Source organism: Astatotilapia calliptera, chromosome 14 (assembly GCF_900246225.1).
Source record: "Astatotilapia calliptera chromosome 14, fAstCal1.2, whole genome shotgun sequence".
Taxonomy (NCBI): domain Eukaryota; kingdom Metazoa; phylum Chordata; class Actinopteri; order Cichliformes; family Cichlidae; genus Astatotilapia; species Astatotilapia calliptera.
The window spans coordinates 26,508,525-26,531,690 of record NC_039315.1 but is presented as its reverse complement, the minus strand read 5'-3'; the positions used below and the strand labels follow the sequence as shown (position 1 = coordinate 26,531,690).

Here is a 23,166-nt window from a genome sequence, read left to right as displayed (position 1 = left end):
GGTCGTTTCTTTTTACTTAAAATTCATTTTAATATATATACTGTATATATTTACACCTTAACTTAAACTTTTTTAATACCCAATGCACGTAAGTGGTTTTCAGTTCATCAGCCATTTCTTCTGACTGTCATTTGAAGTGTTGCAACTCTGTCAGCAGGGCGGAGACAACAGAGAAACGAGCCCCCCACCCCACCCATCCCTGATGTAGCATTCAGTCCTCCTCCTAACCCTAACCCCACCTTGACAACAGAATATATTCATTTCCTTAGTGAGAACAGTTTATCTAAAAGGGTCCTGCACAAATAGTTTGGTTCTTTACAAATACAGTAACTGGCAGTACCCATTAGCTTTTCAAAGCAACAGTTCTGTCTTAGCAAATTCTGTGTGTTAGATACAAATACTGATATGCACAAAGAGCTAATTTCCTAAAAGAAAAAAAATGTACAGAATTGCAGCATAATGAATGGGATATACTGTATGCAATAACTTAGTTTTCAACCAGTTCGATTATACATTGTGGCTCAGTAGAGGCCAGGCTAGTTCACAGGTTAAATAAAGGGGAGGGCATCGACCTCCCCCTCTGCACACACCATCACTGTTTTGTAGCCTTCGACAGTGTCAGCACGACTGTGTCGCATAATGTTCCATTTATGACAAACCGCGATAGAAAATACAAATTCTTACAAACATTGTGTTTTTAAAGCTACTTGTGAAACAAAAACAGTGCAATAGGTGCAAGCGTGCCAGTTGTTGACCCTGTAGTGCAGCTGACATGATGGACCGCTATAAGAAGGGGTTTGTGGAAGAGCCTCCAGCTGGATACTGCGCAGGTGGACCCGCACCCTAGAACGAAAAAGGGAAGCACGCATTTAGACTGTGTACTAAGGTTCTTGTCCAGTGTTAACTGAGAAGAAAGTATGCTAGCTATATGGCTGTTCACCAGAGCAATGGGCTGGTTATTCAAAAAACAAAAAACAAAAACCAAAGCCATCCCTCACAATAAAATCTACACAAAGAACTGAAGTCTCTTAATTTATTTTTGTGTTAAACACAGATCAAAAGTGCTGTGCAATAGTCTCGAGCCACCTCGTAGTATTTTATTCTATTGCATATAGTTTTTTATTCTTTTTATCTTCTCCTATACCTTTTTTCTTTCATTTGTGTTGTTCTAACTTTGCACTGTCTACTTTCTGCTGTGACACAACAAATTTCCCATGTGTGGGACTAATAAAGCTTTATCTTATCTATCTTATCAACAGGTGCAGGAGGTTATTCAAATGTGAAACACTTTTCCTGTGACACACAGGAAAATACAGCATGAGTCAACAACTGTTTGTACAGGTTCTAATATACCAAAGTCAAAATTTTGTATCACCACCTTTATTCTTCAACACAGACTAAACCCTCTTTGGCAGCTCTCTAGTAATTACGTTAACTAGTCATGAGGAATAGTTCTCCAGGCTTCTTGAAGGACATTCAAAGCTCTTCTTTGGATGTCGGCTGACTTTTGTTCTTTTTTCTGTCAAGATGATTCCACACTACTTCAATAATGTTATGGCCCGGGCTCTGAGGAGGCCAATCCATGACTGATAGTGTTCCACTGCGTGGTTTTCCATTCAGATTTGCTTTTGGCAGTGTGTTTAGGATCATTGTCATGGTGACAAATATAGCAGCAAAGTGGTTCAGAAGGTCCTGAGTTCGACTCCACTATCTGTGTGGAGTAGAGCTGGGCGATAGAACGATAACGATATGTATCGCGATATAACTTTGACTCGATAGAGAAATTAAGCTATCGCGATAGACCTCGCCGCTCTTGTCCTCAAAAAAAAAAAAAAAAGGTCAGCCAATCCAAACTAAGTAGCGCAGAGCCGAACCAATCACAGCCGCAGCATCACGTCGCGTGACTTGTTACGTACAGCACAAGTGCCAAGTTGTGTTTGTTTGGGAAGCAGCCAGCGGGTAATGGAGCCAGCTCGTAATGGAGGAAACGAGTGTGCCGACTAGAAAAATCAACCGAGCGTGACCGAAGAGAAAACAGATGATGGTTCCAATGCCGGAGAGATTGTCGAACGGAAGAGCCATAGAAGTTCCGTAGTGTGAAGGTATTTCGGCTATTTCAAGTCTGACAAAAAACAGAGTAGCGTGCACTGTAAATTGTGCCGAAAGCAAGTCTGGAAATACAATAAACTGGTGCATGCGTCACACTGCGCCACGTTATTGTTTCGGTGAAATGAATTTCTACAATACTGTTACTGTTAATTCTACTCTCTGCAGTGTTTAAATGCTTACATATACACACAGTTACTGTCCCTCCACACATACGACTCGGTTCTGCTTCTATGCCCCAGCTTTGTTTACTTTTTCCCACCGAGGCTTCTAGACTTCTGATTGGCCAACATTTCTGCACGGTTAGGAATCTAGCGCCACCTGCTGCTTTGGCATGTTCATAGCAGCGTTTTCCTTCATTTCTGCCTTTATGTGTGGACGGGATTATTTTTTAAAACGAAAACGGAAAATCTCCGTTTTCAAAGATACCCGTGTACGTGTGGACGTAGCCTCAGTCTCTGACTGGAAGCGCTAATTCGTCATTCGGCTTTTGTCAGACTAAAGTAACTGTTAAAACTGTTTGAAAAGATCAGCTATACAACAAGGAGAGATTGAGAATTTCCTTTCAGTTCTCAGTTTATTTGATATTGACAAAAGTTAGTCAGTTTTGTCTGTTCTTCTGTAAAAAAACTAAGATTTATTTTTAGAATTAATATTTTGTTTCTAAGTGGAATTGACAATTTAGTCTGTTTTGTTTGTTGTATTTTGAAACTTAAACGCTTTAGCGGCTGCCTTTTGTGTAGTTTGCAATATTTGCCTTTATTTATCTGAAAAAGTCTCATGTTCCTTAACTCATTCACTGCCAGCCATTGGCAGTGAATGAGTTAAACCCATTGACTCATTCACTGCAATTGACGGCTATAGACGTCAATGGCAGTGAATGAGTTAAGTACATCTACCCTGTTGAACTTATTATGGGAAATAAATATTTAAATAAAAACAAGCTGCTGATTATTTCACATTTTACTTGTGAGCAACGGCACATCTAAATCTTACAAATATAGTTATTTGGCTTATATCGTGATAGATATCGTTATCGCCTGAAATGAAAAAAACATATCGTGATATGAAAAAATCTCATATCGCCCAGCTCTAGTGTGGAGTTTGCATATTCTCCCCATGTTTGCATGAGTTATTGGTGTGAGTGTGAATGGTTGTCTCTCCATGTTAGCCCTGTAAAAGCCTGGCTGCCTCTCACGGGTAGCCGGGGTAGGCTCCAGTCTCCACAGTGTCTTACAGATGTCTGTATACACAGTGGAACCCTCTCCTGACGTTTTTTGAACATACTGCTTCCTGAAGAATGGCTTCTTGTCGGCCACCCTTCCACTAAGACTATTTCTGATGGATCAACTGAAGCGTCAAATGATGAGGGTCAGCTCTCATGTCTTGTGTCAGCTCTTGTTGGATTTAAAAAAAAGAAAGAAAAAAAAGAAATCTATTTCTTAACAGCATGACTTTCATTATACTTTTTGTCTTATTTTTTTTGTCCTAACACATACACAAATGCCATTTTATATCTATCAAACTATGTTTTTATTGGCATTTTTCACAGATTCAACTAAATAATCTGTTCTGGTTCATTTCCAAGTTGTCTGCTATGTGTAGAAACACTGGGTCATGCATTGAGTTAGTCACCTTTTTTATACTTGAATGATTGACAGGTCAAGTGGCTTAAACAAACATCTGAAAATGTTCAGGCACAAGAACTGAACTGAAAACGCCAGGCTGCTTAGAAGCAAGATATTACAGTGGCTTGCAAAAGTATTCGGCCCCCTTGAACTTTCCCACATTTTGTCACATTACAGCCACAAACATTAATCAATTTTATTGGAATTCCACATGAAAGACCAATACAAAGTGGTGTACACGTGAGAAGTGGAACAAAAATCATACATGATTCCAAACATTTTTTACAAATAAATAACTGCAAAGTGGGGTGTGTGTAATTATTCAGCCCCCTTTGGGGGGCAACAATGGAATGGTCTAAAACAAAACATATCCATGTGTTAGAACGGCCCAAAGTCCAGATCTAAATCCAATCGAGAACCTCTGGCAAGATCTGAAAACTGCTGTTCACAAACGCTGTCCATCTAATCTGACTGAGCTGGAGCTGTTTTTCAAAGAAGAATGGGCAAGGATTTCAGTCTCTAGATATGCAAAGCTGGTAGAGACATACCCTAAAAGACTGGCTGATGTAATTGCAGCAAAATGTGGTTCTACAAAGTGTTGACTCAGGGGGCTGAATATTTACGCACACCCCACTTTTCAGTTATTTATTTGTGAAAAATGTTTGGAATCATACATGATTTTTGTTCCACTTCTCACGTGTACACCACTTTGTATTGGTCTTTCATGTGGAATTCCAATAAAATTGATTCATGTTTGTGGGGGCCGAATACTTTTGCAAGCCACTGTAAGAAATGAAAGATGAGTTAAGATTTTTGCACAGTACTGATCCAGGAGACTATAGCACATAGCCACCAGACTAACCAGAAAAGGGTTGCTAGAGACCATAGGTCCTGCCATTGCCTGCCCAAAAGGAGTTGCAACAGACTTGGCCTGGCCGAAGGCTGGAAATCCTCCACCTGAAAGACATAATGTGATTTCAAGTGTTACATGATGGACATGGATCTCTCTCTCTCTCATTTATCTATCTAGCTTGCTCTATATTATTTTCATATAGCTATAAATATAATTAAAACAATAATATCAATAATATTACCAAATCAAATAAGACCTCTTCCGTCAGGGTTAATTGAGTGAACCAAATATTACATGAAGAAAAATTTTATAGACGACCACTTGACAACTACAGCTCAAATCTCACCATAGCCATTATTGTCTACATGACACACACCGTTGGGTTGCTGGGGATAGGCGGGAGGCTGAGGGAAGGGAGCCTGACCAGGAAAGGGTTGCTGGAACGTTCCACTAAAGCTGGTGGGGAGGTTGAAGGCTGCAGTATTCCCAAATCCAGCTGGCATACTCATGGAGCCTGTGCCAAATGGTGCTGCAAAATAGCAGAACAGCAACATTTAGGAACCAACAAAAGCTCAACACATAGGCAAAATTTGGTTTGATCTATTGCTGCGATTCTGTAACCCAGTGTGACTCGTTTTGGGCAAAAACGTCTACAATTCAGTATTGTGTGTCGTGCTGGGATTGTCAGAATCTCAGTTTTGTTTCGTTTTTTATTTGGCTAGTTTAAACACATGCAATAAGAGTGTCTGCACACAAGCTGTAGAAAAAAGAAAAGAGGGAGTCAGAATCAGACATCAGTAAGTAGGGATGGGTACCGGTATCCGGTGCAATGATGGCACCGGTTCTGACATAAACGGTAGTAACCAGACCGAAAAGCAGCGCACATTTCGGTGCTTTATTTCGGTGCTTTTTTTCCTGAGATGTGATACACTTTGAATTCTAGCCAATCATTTTACGTTTCCAAGGATAGTAGGCGGGTCCAGGTACATACGTTATTTTAGAGCAGAGCTACAGAGTAAAAATGCCCAAGGCGAAGTGGTCAAAAGTCTGGCTGTACTTCACAGCAAAATATGCAAACTCAGCAGCCTGCAACAAGTGCTTTAAGCTGATACTGTGATACTGTCAAAGGAGGTAACATCTCAAATCTGATGAAACACCTGGCGACGTATAGTGTTTTTTTAAACGCCAAGAAATGCGCTGTATTTGATAGCTTGCTGCGAGACCTCACATCGAGCGCATCTACTGCGGGTGGGTTGCCTGTTATCGGACCCGGAGTTAGCAACACCCCCCAAAAACCCGAAGAGGAGAGTCCTGGCCCCTAGCCCTGCCAGTGTAGCAGAAATGATGAGGATGATGATGACAGTAGCAGCTGTTCTGCTCTGCGTGAGTAGCTTAATGTTGTTGGTGTGTAATTTACGTTGAGAAGGCTAACCACGTTATTAAATTAATGCATGTAAGGTGAACTAACAACACGTCGTAGTTACATGCAGCTGTCTTCTTGTTTGATGGCAGATACTCCCTTCACCCTGGCCAAAAAGGCTAAAATGACCAAAGAAAAAGTGGAAAACAGTTAAACATGAGAGGTTTTGGACAAAGTTTGTGTTTTTTTCCCATTGTTTAAGCACTGCTTCCAGCCAAGAGTGATACCATATATGCCCTATAGCTGCAGAAAAGGCTAACACTGTTATCTTTTTACAAAAAAAAACAAAACAAAAAAAAACAAACAGCTGAACATGAGAGATTTTTGACCAATTTTGTGTTCTCCATTCTTTAAGCACCGGTTTGAGCACCATTTAAGCATCAGCACCGTTTCAAAAGTACCGGTTTGGCACCGGTATCGGATAAAACCTAAACGATACCCATCCCTATCAGTAAGTTTAGTGGCAGTGTCTGATCTCTGGTGAACACACAGGAGCAACAGCTGGGATCAAAATGTGTCAGACAGCCAGCTAAAAACCAAGCAATTCTATCAGTGATTTAAGAAAAACAAAAGAAAACACCCACACACACACACACACACAGTTTACAGCTGATAAAGTGATACAGGCTTCATTCATTCATTGAATGAAGCATATCTGGTAATTAGCGTGATTAATAACTCAGGGTGTAAGTTTTCGTTTAATGAACAATAAAGTTTAATATTTCCCCTTTAATTCTTTAACCGAGAAGAGGACCATGCTGCAGAAACCACAGATATTTGGGAAACATGAATCCATCCTCAAACCTATCGTTATTAGTCATTTCTCATTCAGCTTCACTCTGTTCCTCTGTGATGAAATGGTAACTGGATTATTGGGCTATTTCAGTGGTGCCGTGTTTACGTCTTTCGAGATTTTCCTCAGTGACAGCTAAAATCATTCACTGGCAGAGCAAAGCACATGAGAGCAAAGGGGAAGCAGTTAGCACAAACAAACCTACCAAAGGTGGGAGGATACCCATGCCAATGAAGAACCCTCATCAAGCCTGTCCAGCACGCCAAGGACAATAAGACAGACAACTGAATCTAAAAATTCTTCACCATACCGATTTATTTTTAAAATCAATCTCTGCACACCAGTAAATGGCAACACTTCTCTTGCTAACCAGTTCCATAGTGAATTGTAGTTTTCAATCTTTTTGCCCTCCTCCACTTTCCTGTTGCTTTTTCTGTGTTTGGCACTGTCAGAGATATAATCACTTCTGAGGTAGCACAGGCAAAGGTTGCCACTTCCAATGTGCAAAAAAAGACAGCTTTTAATACACTAACTTTATGACTGAACAAGTGCATTTAATTTCTATACACACTGTTAAACTGAACTACTAAACTAAGTGAGTAAGCAGGGTGTTAAGTGAGTAAGGTGATTCTCAAAACACACACAGACACAGCCAACAAAAACAAACCTGCTGCAGCTGCAACAGTTGCTGCTCTGCCATTGCACTGGAATGGGTTGGTTGGAGCTGCTGCTGGGACAACACCAGGAGCTACAAATGGATTGGTTGGGTGTGCTGATGGGAAAAACAGCATCAAATTAACATTAATTAGCATGAAGTCCTAAGCAGAAGAATACATTAAACATTTTTCTTTTTTAAAGATAGCTTATAGAGGGTGTTTTGACAGTTCCACGTCAATGTCCTTTATACATCACAACAAACTAATTAACTAATGTTAATGAAACAAAAATAAATTCTTGACCATACTAGGCTGATTCTTGCCAAATTAAGTTTTAAGTTATGATAAAGTTATGATGCTTTAAGAATCATCATTTAAGTACGCAAGTTGTACAAAATGAAACTGCCAAATCTCTCGGTGATTGTCTCAGTTTCCTCAACCTCACTCTAAAATTATTTAGAAATGTAAAACATGAACAATTACTAACAACCGTGTCAATTTTGTGAACATTGTTACCATAACAAATCAGAGACGTGTTTAAGTTCACTTACCTCCAAAACCCTGAGCCATGCTGGGCACAGCCTGCTGTATTTGTGCTGTTGACACCCCCGTCTCTGAGCCAAACACACTCCTGTAGTGACACACCGTTAGCACATAAGTTTAGGAAAGGATGCAAAAAGAAAGGTACTCTGTGGCCTTTTCCTAACTGTATTCTGGAACACTGATCATCAGAATGAAGAAAAAAGATTTGTCTGATTTATGTTGGTTTGTGCAGTCTCTTACCCTTGTGAGGTGCTGGTGGTATTGTAAACAATGGTGGCAGGTGCTGAGGTGCTGAAGACTGTATCAAGCTCAGCTAGAGCAGCATAGCGGTCTCCACCTGCTGGCTGTTTCTGAGGCAAACCACCCACTCCTGCTGCTGCTGCTGCTGAGCTCACCCCACCAGGAATACCACCTCCTAGAATAGAAGTACATAAAAGGAAAGCCAGGTTCAATTTACCTCAGTTCACTTAATGCAGAAGAAAATGCTGTTAAACTTTCAAAGAGGTCCGGAGATAGCTGCCATACTGAACCTAATAGGGAATAAATGTTAGGTCATTAGGAAGTGCATATTTTCTAGGCCAAAAATACATATTTATATGAGAAAAACCAGCTCAGTACAATTCACAGATACTCAAACACCAAACTTCTAATAATGTGGTATTAAAATGCTTCAGTCAAACCTAGATGTATAGCATTCACAGAAGTGAGGAGGCATTTCAGTCATGTCCAGTTGCCTTTTTGCAGCTGGTTCAGTAACATTGAGGTATAGACAATCGTGATCAGAAGTTTACATTCCCTGTAAGAATTAATGTCCTGGCAATTTGGGGATTTTGAGCATTTCTTTGTCATTGTTCTAAGAAGCAGGATTGTTCAAAGTCCAAGGAAGTCAGTGAAGATACGAGTATTGGTCAATTCAATGGCTGCTCTCAAACAAATTCTTTTTATGCTGGCAAAGAGGCCAGAAACTACCAGTTACAGTCAATCATCAGTAACGAGAAGTTAAAAGGTTTTGGCCTTGTCAAGTTAAAAGATTATAGAACCTTTAGCACTGCTTATTAAAAGATTTAAGTGAATGTACGCATATATTTGAGTCCATATTTATGATTTTGATCCTACATGAATTAGATAACCTCCCAAACGAATTAAAACGTGTGCAATTTTTTTAAGTCATTAGTCTAAAAGCCCAAAATTACCTTGACATTCATGCCCACGATGAGTGTATGTAAACTTCTGACCTCTACTGCAAGTATAAATTGCTAGAAAATGTAAACCAGCCCTTTTTTAGAGACTGCCTATCCCTGCCAGGAGAAGAAAACTTATAGGGACTTAAATCTATGCGCCTAATTAAACCTAGTTTTCAGTTTGTATTTTTGTTTTTCAGTCATTCTCTAGCCCTACAATGGACATCTATGAAACAGGCTAGGCATGAAGGGTTTACCTGGCTCTGTTTCGGCAGAGCTAAATATGTTATCCAGGTCAGCCAGGGCTGCGTATTTATCGGCAGAAATGTTAGTACTCTGTACAACGTCTCTGCCAGCTCCTGTGGAGTTACTCTGGGAGGAGGAACTGAAGGATCCAAAGTCAGCACTACACGATTTGGGGAAGTTCTCAAAATTTGCAAAACTGGCGATTGCTAGTCCCCCTGAGGCGCTACCTGTATGAAAGAGAGAGATTAAAGAGTCATAAGGGGGACTGTAATTGTTGGTTTTGAGAAACAACAAAACAGGATGGAGAGGGAGAGAAGAAGCTGCATGAAGGGTAAACTTGGGAGTCAGGCTGGTAAAGGGACACCTTCTAAAGGATAGATAGCAACATCTGTCCTTTGTTACACTGCACTATGCTGGCTTTTCATTAGCCTATGAACCAAAAGAGCACACACAATTAGCACTTATATGTGTTAGAGGCTGAGCATGTGCAGGGCAGCAATTTTCTTGTGTAACTCCAATACTTCCGACTTCACCACGATACTGTGGAGAAAGGAAGTTAAAGACAAAACTCATCAAAATGTATTCACTGAGAGATAGAAAACAAGTTGCTATCTCCCAAAAAAATCTCTTTAATATGCCAACAACCCTGCAGATTTTACTGAGCGCTGTAATATCAACACGATCACACTCAAGCAGGTCTAAACGTGTTAGAGCAAAACGAAACATTAATCTCTTAATGTTTACCTATTTTCTGCAACAGACTGCAAAATAATCACTCTGGACATCTTTATGCAACTAATTCAACACGCCATGTCAATGCTTGGAAACCCTCAGTTCACACATTCCTGCATATTACAGAGAAAAATTGAGGTTTTGCTACAGAGCAGTAATTTCCAAATTGCAGCACATGAAGAGCAGATTTGTATGGAGCCCATTAAAAGCAAACACAGAATAATAAATTATTTTGGACACCGAGGTAAAACAATCAGAGCTAACTGGGACGCAGCACAGTTGTTGTGACCCTAAGGGGGAGAGAAGGCAATTTTTAGTAATGACACCGATACCGCTGCATTTTAATCAGCAGTTCACTGCTTTCTATGAAATATTGGTTATTTAATGAGTTTTAGGTCAGGGACACTAAAGGAGTCCGAGTTTAAAGGCATCCCACATTACAGTTTACAAAAAATAGATTCTAGGGTAAAAGCTTTTGTAGAAGTAATTTTTGCATAAAAATCTAGAGGCTAAGCACATTAAAAAAAATATTATTATTGCTTGAGGGGAAAATATGCATCTCCTCTTATCATCTCTTTTCATGTTGCCTTGTTGGATTTTTATACACTTTGGTCTATTTTGCACAGTAGGTCATATTAATCATTGCAACAATCAAAGATTAGTAGACTTATGTTTAACCACTGAGCTTTATCAGCTGTTAATTTTAGTATAAATGGACCAAAAAAAAACAAACAAAAAACAACATAGTGAGACACACACACACACACACACACACACACACACACACAGAGAGGATTGGGATCACAATGACTACACATACAAGATGGGTGAGAGAGTGAAAGCTGTTATGAGGGCAAGCGCAGAGAGACTTACTGTGTGAACACTGGAGAGGCAGAGCAGTGGCAAACTCACCCATACTGCGGCTGGATGAGAGCACAGTGAACGCTTGCAGCCACAAATCAAAGAGGGAGGCAGAAATGGGGTAATGAGCAATGTAAGATGGCAGAGAAATCAAAGAAAAGATGTCAGGTAACCCAGAGGTAAACATTATGAAGTGCTAAATCAAAGCAAATCAAATACTGCTAAAGCAAAGGATAAAAAAAAAAAAAAAAAAAAAAAAAAACCCAAAACAAAAAACAAGTAAGACAGATTTGACAGCTGAAGGCAGACAGTGCAAGGCAGTCAGTATCTGTGAGAAAGCCACTTAAAAATGTTTCCAATAAAAATAAACACTAAGGAGGCCGCTTCACACAGAGTCAATATGCACCTCCAGCAGAGGGCACTGTAGTACAACATTTTCCTGACAGGAAGTGAAGTTTGTGGCAGTAACTACTGTTCAAATAAGAGTATGTGACTTATGAGTCAAAGTGCTGAAAATAAGCCAGAGGATGTGTCAATAAGCTGCCAATGTATTTTTGAAACACTGTAGGAGAGAGAGAGAGAAAGCTTTGGCTAACAACGCATGTATTGATTAGCGCTCATCTATTGCACAACACCAGCATTAATTTAGAACCTCAAAAGTACGCAACAATGTTAGTTTCTCAGACATGTGGCTAAGCTGTATGAAGCTTGTGTATGCCCAAAGCAAAGTTTACAGTAAATGTCTCTAGTGAGGTACAGTGGATAATCTCCTGAACACAGTACTTCACGTCTTAGTCTCTTTTACTCTCTTTTAAACAGGATCATCTGAAAACCGTACAACTCTCTGGTGTAAAGAAATGTTTACATTTGAACAAAAAAATGAATGAACACTACACATATGTAAAGGTTTGGGAACAGAGGTGATACAACAGTTTAAATAAACCAACAAATGATGATGTGAGAGAAATTTTGACTACCATTGAGGTGTGTGTGTGACTAAATTATTTGTCTATGTAAATTTTTACATGTCTGCCTGTGTACATAAAGCAAACCTGTTCCTCTGTGTTATTGACTTAGTTGTGTTATTTGTCCAGTAAAACCAGCTTGCTCTACCTGTATTTGGGGGTTGAAATGGTGCTTGGGGTGCAGAGGGAAAACCACCTGTCGACCCAGAAGTGTTCCCGAATGCATCAAAATTAGCAAAGTCTGCCTCTCCTTTGGTATTCTGTGCCACTTGAAGTTGTGTAGAGGTGTTGTACAGACAAACAGATGGAGGAAAAAAAAAGTGAGGGGAAAAAATGGATTAATGAATGAATGCATACAATATCCAAAGACATGAATGACTGCAAAACAAATACAATGGGTTAAACACTACTAATAAAATACAATGGGTGATGTGTTAAATGTGAGGAATAATCAGAGTAGTAGAGCAGTGCAACTTAAAATGCGTAGCAGCTTATATACCTCGACATTCACTATTTCCCAGTAACACCCAAGAGTCCTTCATGTGCACACCCAAATATAAAGCAGGACTTGTGTGCTTAGCACTACACACATTAATTTTAACACACCTGTGTGCATGTTTTTTAGGTGTGTTAACGCCACTTTAGTTCTTGCATTAAGGATGAATCTTAAAGGCTCTGAGGGAGAAATGAGAGGACATTATCCTCAATTGAAAGCAAATGCTAACAGCCACATGTTACAAGTACTAGTAACCATGGCAATTTGTCTGTCTGATGCAATTTTATAATATATTTTGATACAATCCAAGAGCACATCATGACTCCTGATGTATAGCAAATTCACATCTTCTCCAAACTGGTGGCATCCTGATCCCATCTAATGTAGTAAATACACCACCTCTGGAGAAGTGCCCACCCCACATCCAATATCTATAAACGCAGTTATTTATTGGTAAGAGATTGGTAATTGGGGCTTTTTTTGTTGTTTATTGTGGATTATATGTGCTGAGGACTTCTATCTTCATGTACATTGTACATGCCCAGGGAAATTAGATACTGGTGTGACCTTCTTGAAAAGGCAGTTTAACCAACTCTAGTTGGGATCTCCATCAGAGACAACTTGCTGGCTACGCTATGCCATGCACATTTCAATAGTGAAACTTGAAAACACTGGTTGAAGCAAACCTTGCCTACAAGTGTTTTAAAGTGGTAACTACATTACTTACTGCAACTAACAAAAACATGAGTGTTATTGGTCTGTTGCTTACTTGTGTGGCTGTTGAAGTGTGCAAAGTTAGCAAAACTGGAGCTGGCGCCTGCATTCATGTTGGGCGGGGCAGCAAAGATGTCACCACCCAAGTCACTGAGGAGGTCATATTTCTTGTCATGGAGCTGCTGCTGCTGGGTTTGTCCACGGCTCACTACAGGAGACTGGTGACGACAAGAGATGCATTTGAAAAAAATTTAATAAATAACTAAACCGGTATAAATGAGCTCCTAAACAGCCTTCATGCAAATTAATAAAGAGGAGATAATAGGCCACGTGAAAAAACAGACTGTGGTGACACTGTCTCATTAGCGATGAAAGATGAACCTTATCTCAGTGGGCAAATTTGGTCATTTATCATAAACAAGATGAATATGCTTTTGTCTTTAAAGACATGGCTTCTTAATACTGCTGTGAAACAATTCACAGTCTAATCCTGGACTGCACCTGTTGTCAATAAATCTGTCATTGCATTTGTGCGAAGAGTCGTTATTTTCTTTGTATCTATGAGATACTTTTTAATTAGCAAATCACTTAGCAAATTAAGTCCAATGTAAACATGTCAGTAAAGCATTTAGGGATGTGTGTGTAAATGGATTACTAAGTAACTGTGGTAGTGTTGAACCACAGAGCATTCAGCAAAGTAAACAAGGTCATCAACTGGTAGCATCGTTTCCGCTAAAGCCCATCATAAGGTTTCATTTTAACATCGGCAACAATGCTGAGTGTTAACTGTCGATTGATAACCCAGTTCAAAGCTGAAAGTGTAACAGCGTAAATATTCACACCATTGTAAAGACCAACCTGAGGGGAGAATATGTAGTAACAACTACATATTTTCACCTCAACCCTGCTAGATGTGGCATATATGGCACACTGAACAAGAACCGGTTTATGCTGTCCAACATATGTGTTAATCATATGATGACTTGTGTGCATGTGTGTACACTATGCAAGTCTCACCTGATTTGGTGGGGTGTGCTTGTTGAGGTGTAGAGACGGTGCCGACTCCCCCAGCAGGGACTTGAGTGGTCTAACCTCTGGGGTGCTGCTGGTGCTGCTGTTTGAGGAGCCAGAGATGGAGGCATGGACTGACGCCACTACCTTGGCCTGCTCAGGAGGCACGTACCTTGGAAGCAATCAACAATTTATGCATTACTTACACTAAAATAAATAAATAAATAAAATAAAAAATAAATAAATAAATAAATAGTGTTAGTTTTAAACTACCATTTATAAGAGTGAGACACTACAAGTTGTGTGTGCGCACAACAGAGCAGACCACGTGAATGCCTGTCTGCAGCAAACCTAGCATGTTCAAACATGCACTAGTCATTGCTCTCATTTTGATCATATTTCAGACTAAACACTAGATGGATGAGTTGATGTTTTGTAACAACATCCATGCTTACCCAATTCACACTTTGGGTGTATCAAATTTGTCATAACAAAATGCAGAGGATAAATAAAAATCTTACAAGAAGCCGTTAAAGATGCATCACAGTTTGTTGGTTGTTTTCTTTTATCTTTTAAATCACTGAGTGATCAGCGACAATCAGTGACTAACTTTTAAACTTAAAACAGTAATCATTTGGCTAGTTCTTATTTCACAAACACCAATGACAATTTTATTCAGAGTCAAAAAAGAAGCTCTAGAACATCTAGAAAAAGCTCATACATATTTCAGTTGATTAAAGCCTATAACTTCATGGAGCAATTAAGTCTTGCATATAGAGCAGCTTTACTGTAATGACCTAGATTCTGTACATCTCAAGAGGGGTATTTGGTGGCTTGCTAGAGGCTAACTGCTATGAGGCACATGTGAAACATTCCAAGCCAGAGAGAGAGGGCGAAAAACAAAAAAAAAACCTTTGCACAATGCACACTGACAAAGATCTTTTCTCAGCAAGCTTATGATACTGACATACCATCTCTTTTTCTCATATTTATCTTGTAGGAACTCCTTGACTTTCTGTGGTTCTCTGAAGTCTGGTACTGAAGAGGTTCTGTCATCATAAAGACCAAGCCAGATCTGTTTACAAACCTGAGAACACACAGAGTTAGAGAAAGGGATTTTTGGAGGAAACGGCACACACACGCACAGAGCTTTGCCATCAGTCATTATTAGTAATGAAATTGTTCCAATAAAGGAAAAATAGACAAGCAAATAAAAAGACAAGCCACATGTAAGATAAAGTTGCAGAGTAAAGAAAAAACAAAACAGAAAACCCCCTCTGACAGATAAAGGGGTTGCGAACCTCTGCCCTGGTGTGAACCTTTGCAGCAATAAGTACAAAAAAGCATTTCTGTCTTGGGATAAAATTCCACATTGGAGTGGTGGAATTTTATCCCATGCTTTGAACACATTTGACTCTGGGATGAGGGTGGAATTCTTCACGTGGACCACGTGCTTTAGGCTATTCCATTTTAGTTTGCTCAAGTTCAGGACTTTCCAAAACAAGCTATTCCAAAAGATCCACTTTATTTTTCTGTAAAAATATTGGAGAACAAACATGTTTGGTGTACATATTGCCTTAAATAAATTGCAAAATAATATATTTTATGCATCTTAGACTGCAGTGGTCTTATTTCTGTTTCCAGACACAGTGACCTCATTATAACAGCACGGTAGTGGCTCTCTGGGGGAACCAGAAGACTCCCGGTCATCATACAGTTCAAGACAGTAAAGCTGTAGTAGGTCTAACTTCAGGATGAGCCTTGGGGCGGTGCATCATTATTAAGGACCACCACAATGACAACCCGGCAAATGAGCCAAAAAGAAAGAGAAACAATGACATGGGGACGGCTGGTGCGAGCTGAATAGTCACAACTGGACTTTCAGGATGTCTAGAAGTAGATCAGTTGTGGATGGCATTGTTCTCCTGGATAAAACATAATAAAAACAAACAAAACAAAAACTCTGTGCTGATATGAGTTACCAACTATACTTGGGCAGCTATTAATATTATCTAGGTGTTGTCAAAATAAATACTTTGTGAGAAAAACACTGCTTTAAACAGGAAAACACTGGGACTGGGCACCAATTTATGACCAACAGTTTATAACATTATTTCCCATATAGACTTTAGTTGGGTAAGCCACCAGCCACATAAATTAAATCCTCCTTCGGCTCAGTGTTTGTCAAGTGCGCTCTATGAAGACAGAAAGGTAACTTACAGGCAGTATTTATAGACCAGCCTTCAAGCGTATATGCATCAGCTCCAACCTTGAGTCTCCTTCATGTCTGCTTTCCATGCCACTTTGCCACATCCTTTAATAGACTGTCCTTCGTGGGTGGCACTGCACTATTTCGTACTCTGTTTACTCGAAATATCTCGTCCCTTCGGTATTTTGCACAGTGCAACTGGTCGATTGTTTATACTTCTCATAAGTAAATAGGTGCCAGTATAATGCATGAAATTCTTGACCTGTCTATTCAATAAAAGTGTGACACAACACCTGTATTAAACTGACAAAACATTTGCCTTACAACAATTTTTGTTGTCGGAAAGTAGCATGCACTTTTTAATCTAGAGTTTGTTTTATAAAACTTTCTACCGCAGTAAAATGATAATAGTCCGCATGAATTTCAAGCGTGCCTATCAAGCATATGTGCAACAGGCTACTTAAATACAAACACTAAAGCAGAACTTTCACAACAGACACAGCCCATTTCAAGATTTTTAGAGGCTGACTTTATGCCAACCTGTCTATTAAATATTGAATAGACAAGGACAAACAATGATGGCTCAACCAAAAGCTAATCTAACTAGTCAGAAAGGAAAGCAGTGGGAAGGTTGACCTCGGGCTTAATTTCTAACTTTATTAATTGACAGGGCCGAATTGCCGTTCCTACCTCATTGCCATGTTTCTGTAAGAACTCTATTTCCTGTTGCGTGAAGGTTGTCATGGAGATGGACTTGACTCTGTGGGGTGGATTCAGTCCTCGTCTATGGAAAAATAGAAACAAGGGTCAATTTAATTTGAAGACAACATACATGAAAACCTCATCTTGATACACTCCAGAGCCCACCTCTCAGGACGGGACCATTTAATTAGCTGAAAGCTGAATGGTTGCTGGTGTGTGTGTGTGTGTGTGTGTGTGTGTGTGTGTGTGTGAGAGAGAGAGAGACACTTAGGACAAGTGAGTAACTGAGGATAAGAAGTCATGATTATAGAGAGAAATGAAAGAGACAAATAATGACAGAGAGACATACTGACAGAAAAAGAAAGGGAGTACAATAACCAGAGGAAGTGGGTGAAACTCTCTTCACTTACACTGACTGAACTGAGACTGTCCAAACATTAAAAGAATGAACAATCTTCCTTAATATAGAAACTTCAATTATGGAGTAACACCCATTAGACCACACAAGCCTGGCTCACTTTCCTTAGAAGGTCACACAGTCAATGCCACAATGGCCCAAATTAAAAATGCCTGGTTATGGTAGGAGTTGAAAAGAGCAATCATTTGTCTATTATTAAGCTCCAGGCCTGATTGTCTGAGCACGTTTTCCTCGAATCGCTTACAGGTGAAAACTGATGTCGTGCTGACTGGCACGGTCACCACCTGTTTTTGTGAGAAGGTGACCACAGAACATTTACCATGCGTGAAGACCACTTTAACTGCGAGTTAACAAAAGTACTTGTCAACACATAAAACATATTGAAATAAATAAATAAATCTTCAATTCTATAAAAAAGGATCTGTGCTTCTAGTTGCTTACATTAACCTTTGCTGTTAACCAGTCTTCAGAAAGTAACAAATTATAAATTGGACTGCAACTTCAAATGCCTTTAAAAGCAGAGAAAGTGGTGAGCAGTGAGTAAACTCAAACAGCCATCATCAGCAAATATCATTAGGATAGCCATTACACTGTGCCAACAGTGGCCACAGGCATCTTTTCCTTCCGTTTCCCTTTGCAGCCATCAGCATGTCAGGAGCACAACAGATACACTCGCTTATGGACATGGATAGTGGATTTAATCAGCCATAACACAGATGTGTTAAAGGAAGCATTCCGACAGCACTCAAAGCCCCATTATACAATAGACGTATTTACAGGTATGGTGGACAGATATAAATGATTAAAACAGCTTTTATCAACCTCAGTTTTAATCTCAAACACAGTAACATGCTACAGAGACATAATGACATGGTATTAACATTTAGGAACACACAATTAAAGCAAAGTTAGTTTTTTGATTGTGGATAATATACAAAGAACTCTTAATTCAAGTGTTTTTAAATACTTGAACTCCTGCTTTATCATCTACAAGAACTACCAAGAGTTTTGCATGTTTCCCCTGCATCTTTATAACAAGAAAAGTTTTGTATGAAGTTTACAAACTGAAGAAGTCACTTGGATAAGTGACGAAATGTTTCTGCCACTGAAAACGCTACGTCCAGGTGAACAGGATCAACTTTCTGTGGCTTACAAACACGATGTTATACACAGAGCAGTCAGATGCTGAAGGCATTGAAATACTAGACGGGCCTGTTAAATTATTCACTGCTGTTACCTCTAACAGAACTTGTTGTCATTAAACCTTTTTCTCAATACATCCGTCAGTCAGTGGATTGACTTTAATCAAAAAAAACATTCACTGCTATCTGGTACAGAGTACAGAAGCTACAGTTTAGCTAATTCGTGCTGTTTGTGAACACCCAAAAGACCTGTCGGTTCACATTTAAGAACATAATGATCTAAAAGAAATAACATAATTTTATGTCAATGTGGAAAAGATTGCATGAAAATGTGTGGGGGTTTTGCTTTCCCTTCATACAAATGCTGAGACTGCCACGTACATGACTAATGTTTAAGCAGTGCACTTTTAGTTTTTAATCATTTACTAGTGCTTTGTGTTAGGCTTACAAAAATATACACACGGACCAATCACAGCAGAACCACGTCACACTAAAGTAGAAGGACATTACAAATCCCTAAAACAGAGTATTAAAAACTAAAATGGTCCCCTGATACTGCACTGTAGAGAGGAACGGACAAAAACAAAAAACGAATTGTTTTTAAACTGGATAAGTTTTTCCAGCTCCCTGAGGAAGATAAGTGACCAAATTCTAGTCTTACGAAGATTAAACTAGGTCAGATAGAGGGAGAGGTTTCCAGAGCCCTTGAGGTCTAAATATTATATCAACGTCTTAGCAGTGTGGTCCCATTGAGGAGTTCTAATTCTGAAAATGTCATTTTTGTTACTTCTATAAATTTTAAAATTTATATTAAGGTGACTTTTTCAGGAGAATTAAATTGCAGTAACAATCAGTAGCTGCACAGTATAAAGGAACTGCTTTTATCACAACGTGTCAGAGAACAGTACCACATATTGCACTGTAAAATAATCATGAACTAGTCCCTATTGCACTAGTTCAGAGATGGGAACTCGGCTCATTTGCATACTGCAACTGCCTCAGGGTAAGAGAAACTGGCAACACAAAGTCTCCAAAGAGAGGAAAGTCCACACACTTCATTTCACTGCTTTAGATCCCTGCAAAAAACGATATTTTAGTCTTTTAACAGTACTGTTATTAAGCGTCTCATACAACAGAAAATACCCATTCCTAATTTAGTGACTTACTAATTTAGTCACCCCATCCCTGTTTCACAGATTCCACACCATTGTTGAGAAATCAAATGTCAGGGTTATATTAGAGTCATTTCTGGTAACTAGCCATTGATCAGATCATGTATCAGCACATTTGGTGTCTGTGACACCTTCCCAACTCTGATTACTCAGGAACACATAGGTCAAGTGGGGTTACTTCCCGTCATGAGCAAATCTCTAGTAAGACATCGATTGGCGTTCCTCCTGGGAAAGGCTCCACCATCATGAGGAATGTGTTTATATAGCAAATTCCAACCCCACCCTTTAAACAACTACAGCTACGGGAGGAAGAAGGTTATTAAGAAGTAAGTTGTTGTGAACTCTCCATCACTCCAGAGAAAGTCAACAGTGTTAATCTTAAAAGAAAAAGGAATTAAAAAGCCACCTGTAATGTTGGATGAGTTTGCTTTGGTTTATTTGGACAAAATAAAGAAAACACGATGGTTATTCAGAAAATTGGCATAATAAGCCAAGACAGTGATTGAAATTATCAAGTCTGCGCATGAATTTTAACTACTCATAATTCCAACGTGACCTCACAGCCACTTCCTGTTGCTCACATACACAACATCACATGCTGCTGATGTAGCAGCACAGTGGGGCCACACCACTTCCTGAACCTAAAAATCAGATCAAGCTTCCTGCGCATATCATACAGACATCTATGCTTTCAGCCCCACACTCTTCCAACAGAAAGATTTTCCTTGAATGTGACCTTTATCTAACCAAAAGTCAGCGAGAAAGACAAAAAAGAAAGGATATAAGGTTTAGAACAGAGATCTCAAGCTAAAAAAAATGAACTAATTAGCTCTTATTACAGGATTTAAAGCAATAGGGCAAGCACATGGGAAATACACAGCGGCGTCCCCACAGAAACACCCACTGGTGGCGGTAAACAAAGGGAAAGTATCAGCCAGCATGTAATTTATCTAATGCTCACCAAAGCTAAGCTACATTAACTCAAACCTGGTCAGTGGGCATTTACTAAGCAATAAAAACCTTACCTTTTACCTACAATATTTTTAGAATGATAATTATTCATGAACAGAAAATGGCAAGGTGATCTGTATAAAAGGTGCATGCAGATCTAATTCAAGTATTTGTGTCTTTATGGGTGATGGTGATAGCACTTATAATTTATTTTAGCATTTCATGTGTGTGTTGTTTCTCAGTGAACTACATGTCAGTGCAGTCTGAAAGGTCGATTACTGCAGAGTATTGAGAATGATTAGTGCAACACGGGCAGTGAGAGGGAAACACTTCCTCCATGTTGTACATCTTTTGCCCCATTTACCACTAAACTGATGTAAAACTGAGTGACGAAGTGATTTGTTATTATTGCATTAAACCATTTTCTTTCTGAATGTATCCAGCATCATACAACATGCAAGAAGGAAATATGACAGCTGAGCTGAGACGTATGTGTGTGTGTGTGGCAAAATAAGAAGAAGCGGAGTGCTCCACTAATCCCAAGCTAAAAAAAAAATGCTTATCACACAACTGCACAAAGATTTTAATAAAAAAAAAATTACAAATAAAACCCTCCACTCTGCTACAATGAAACTACAATGCTTGTGAATGCATGGGCTTCAGAGCCGTCGTAGGAGGTAAACTGCAGATACACGGAGAGAAAAAAAGCTTTTGATCAACTGCGTTGTCAGCTCTAATTCGAGCTGCGATGTTATGCCAGAGGATAAATAATTCGAAAACACAAAATAGATGAGTGAACTTCGCACAATTGATAACAGATTTTACATTTATCTCAGTCGCGCCTTAAGATAACACGACTTTCGCTCTGCCAAGTGTCGACCATCACGTTTGCAGCGAAAATGCGGTTAAGTGACTCAAACATATGGCTCCACAGGGCGGACCGGCTCAGTTACTAGGTGGTGCTTCCTAACGTTACCGGCAGCTGGAAGCAGCAGCAGCTGGCTTATCTGTGGACCTAGCTTGCAAGTGTCAGATAAGTTCACTTGCTAACACTGGATGCTAACGTTAGCTAGCATCTCGGCTGGTTGGTGCGCTCGCCTGACACCTCTATGCACCCCGCCCAACGCACCACACTGCAATGTCAAAACAGCTAAACTCACACTACCTCCGTCTTTTCTAGTTCCCCATCTGACGGTAGCTAGTGCTACTATTTGACTAACTGGCTGGGTTTACCCCGTGTAGCCGAAGCGCATTAATATCGTGTGCGCCATGTCTAAGCTAAGGTCACTGTGCAACTTAATACTTACAGGATGCCAGAGCAGGAGGTACAGACGAAGGAACCCACAGTCATGTTGGCGTAGGTCGGGCCTCGCTGGTCGCAGTCAAAGCACTTTCTGTTGGGAGGCAAACTCGTCATTTCTCTCAGCATCTTCAGGTGTTTCTCCTCCTGTTTTCTCTTCGCACTCGCCGCCATGGTAAAGAATCTATAGCGGGGGTTGAATAAAACCGTGAGAGACGGAAAGCTAGCTAGCTAAAACTAAAAGAGCTGTGCTTTCTTCTTTTTAATGGTTGTCGACTCGTAAAGACAGAGTGAATCGCTAGGTGGGTCTGTTGTCAGGGCGGCCTCGCGTCTCCTCGAACAAGGAGTTTTCAGGCGATGGACCTGGCGCTAGCTAACGGGACAAGAGCTATGCTGCCATCTACTTCCGCCTTCGCTTAAATCCCGTTATGCAGCCACAGCGAGTCTTCATGACTCAAGGCCAAACGTGAGCCCATTAAACTCATCAGTCAAAGATATCCACTACAGATGGAGGCTATTATTTTTAATCTAATTTTATTTAAGTTGGCATTAACTGTGTCGTATGCGCTGCACGCTGCAGGCATTTTAACGGCATCAACAACACAATTTAAAGATTGTGGCAGTTAGCGGCTATGTGAGTTACTTTATCTTCAGTTCAAATTTTGACGTGTACATAGAAGCAGACAGTACGCTCGGTGACTTGTCTGAAGAATTGCAGCGGGCCACAACGCAAACTGAAACAAAGAGCATCATCTTGTTTCTAACGGGACAGCTCTTTGGTTGTGCTCCAGACAGCGCAAAGAGCGCCACTATTCTTTCTTTAACGCAACAGCGCCACTGTGCGGTATTGGTTACTACAAGATTGTAACTAGACCCAACGTTAATCAAGTCATTAAAAATGCACTGCGTCACTATATGAAAAAAAATTAATGAAATACGTCAAGTATTAAAAGATACGTAAAATTCCTTAAACGCAATGCTTGATTATTTGTTTCAGGAAAATGTACGATAGAAAATTAATATTAGATATTTAAAGATATTTTAAGAAGAATTTGTCACAGGAACAT

General features: G+C 39.7%; 1 protein-coding gene across 9 annotated transcripts; it reads right to left on the bottom strand.

Annotated features, from left to right (window-relative positions):
• Positions 1-5: 5 nt before the first annotated feature.
• Positions 6-22,558, bottom strand: agfg1a (ArfGAP with FG repeats 1a). Of its 9 annotated transcripts, none has more exons than XM_026192308.1 (15): positions 22,107-22,558; positions 17,105-17,198; positions 15,177-15,292; positions 14,212-14,377; positions 13,250-13,412; positions 12,591-12,659; positions 12,133-12,252; positions 11,032-11,103; positions 9,438-9,653; positions 8,240-8,414; positions 8,008-8,087; positions 7,468-7,572; positions 4,934-5,116; positions 4,597-4,691; positions 6-843 (listed from the first exon to the last, which is right to left on the bottom strand). In XM_026192308.1, exons 1-15 carry the CDS (start codon positions 22,271-22,273, stop codon positions 784-786), a joined length of 1,881 nt encoding a protein of 626 aa, XP_026048093.1. In that variant the 5' UTR covers positions 22,274-22,558; the 3' UTR covers positions 6-783. The 9 variants fall into 9 exon arrangements, with proteins under 9 accessions (XP_026048093.1, XP_026048096.1, XP_026048095.1 ...); XM_026192311.1 differs by having other exon boundaries at positions 11,071-11,103; positions 22,107-22,557; XM_026192310.1 differs by having other exon boundaries at positions 4,964-5,116; positions 22,107-22,556.
• Positions 22,559-23,166: the final 608 nt, after the last annotated feature.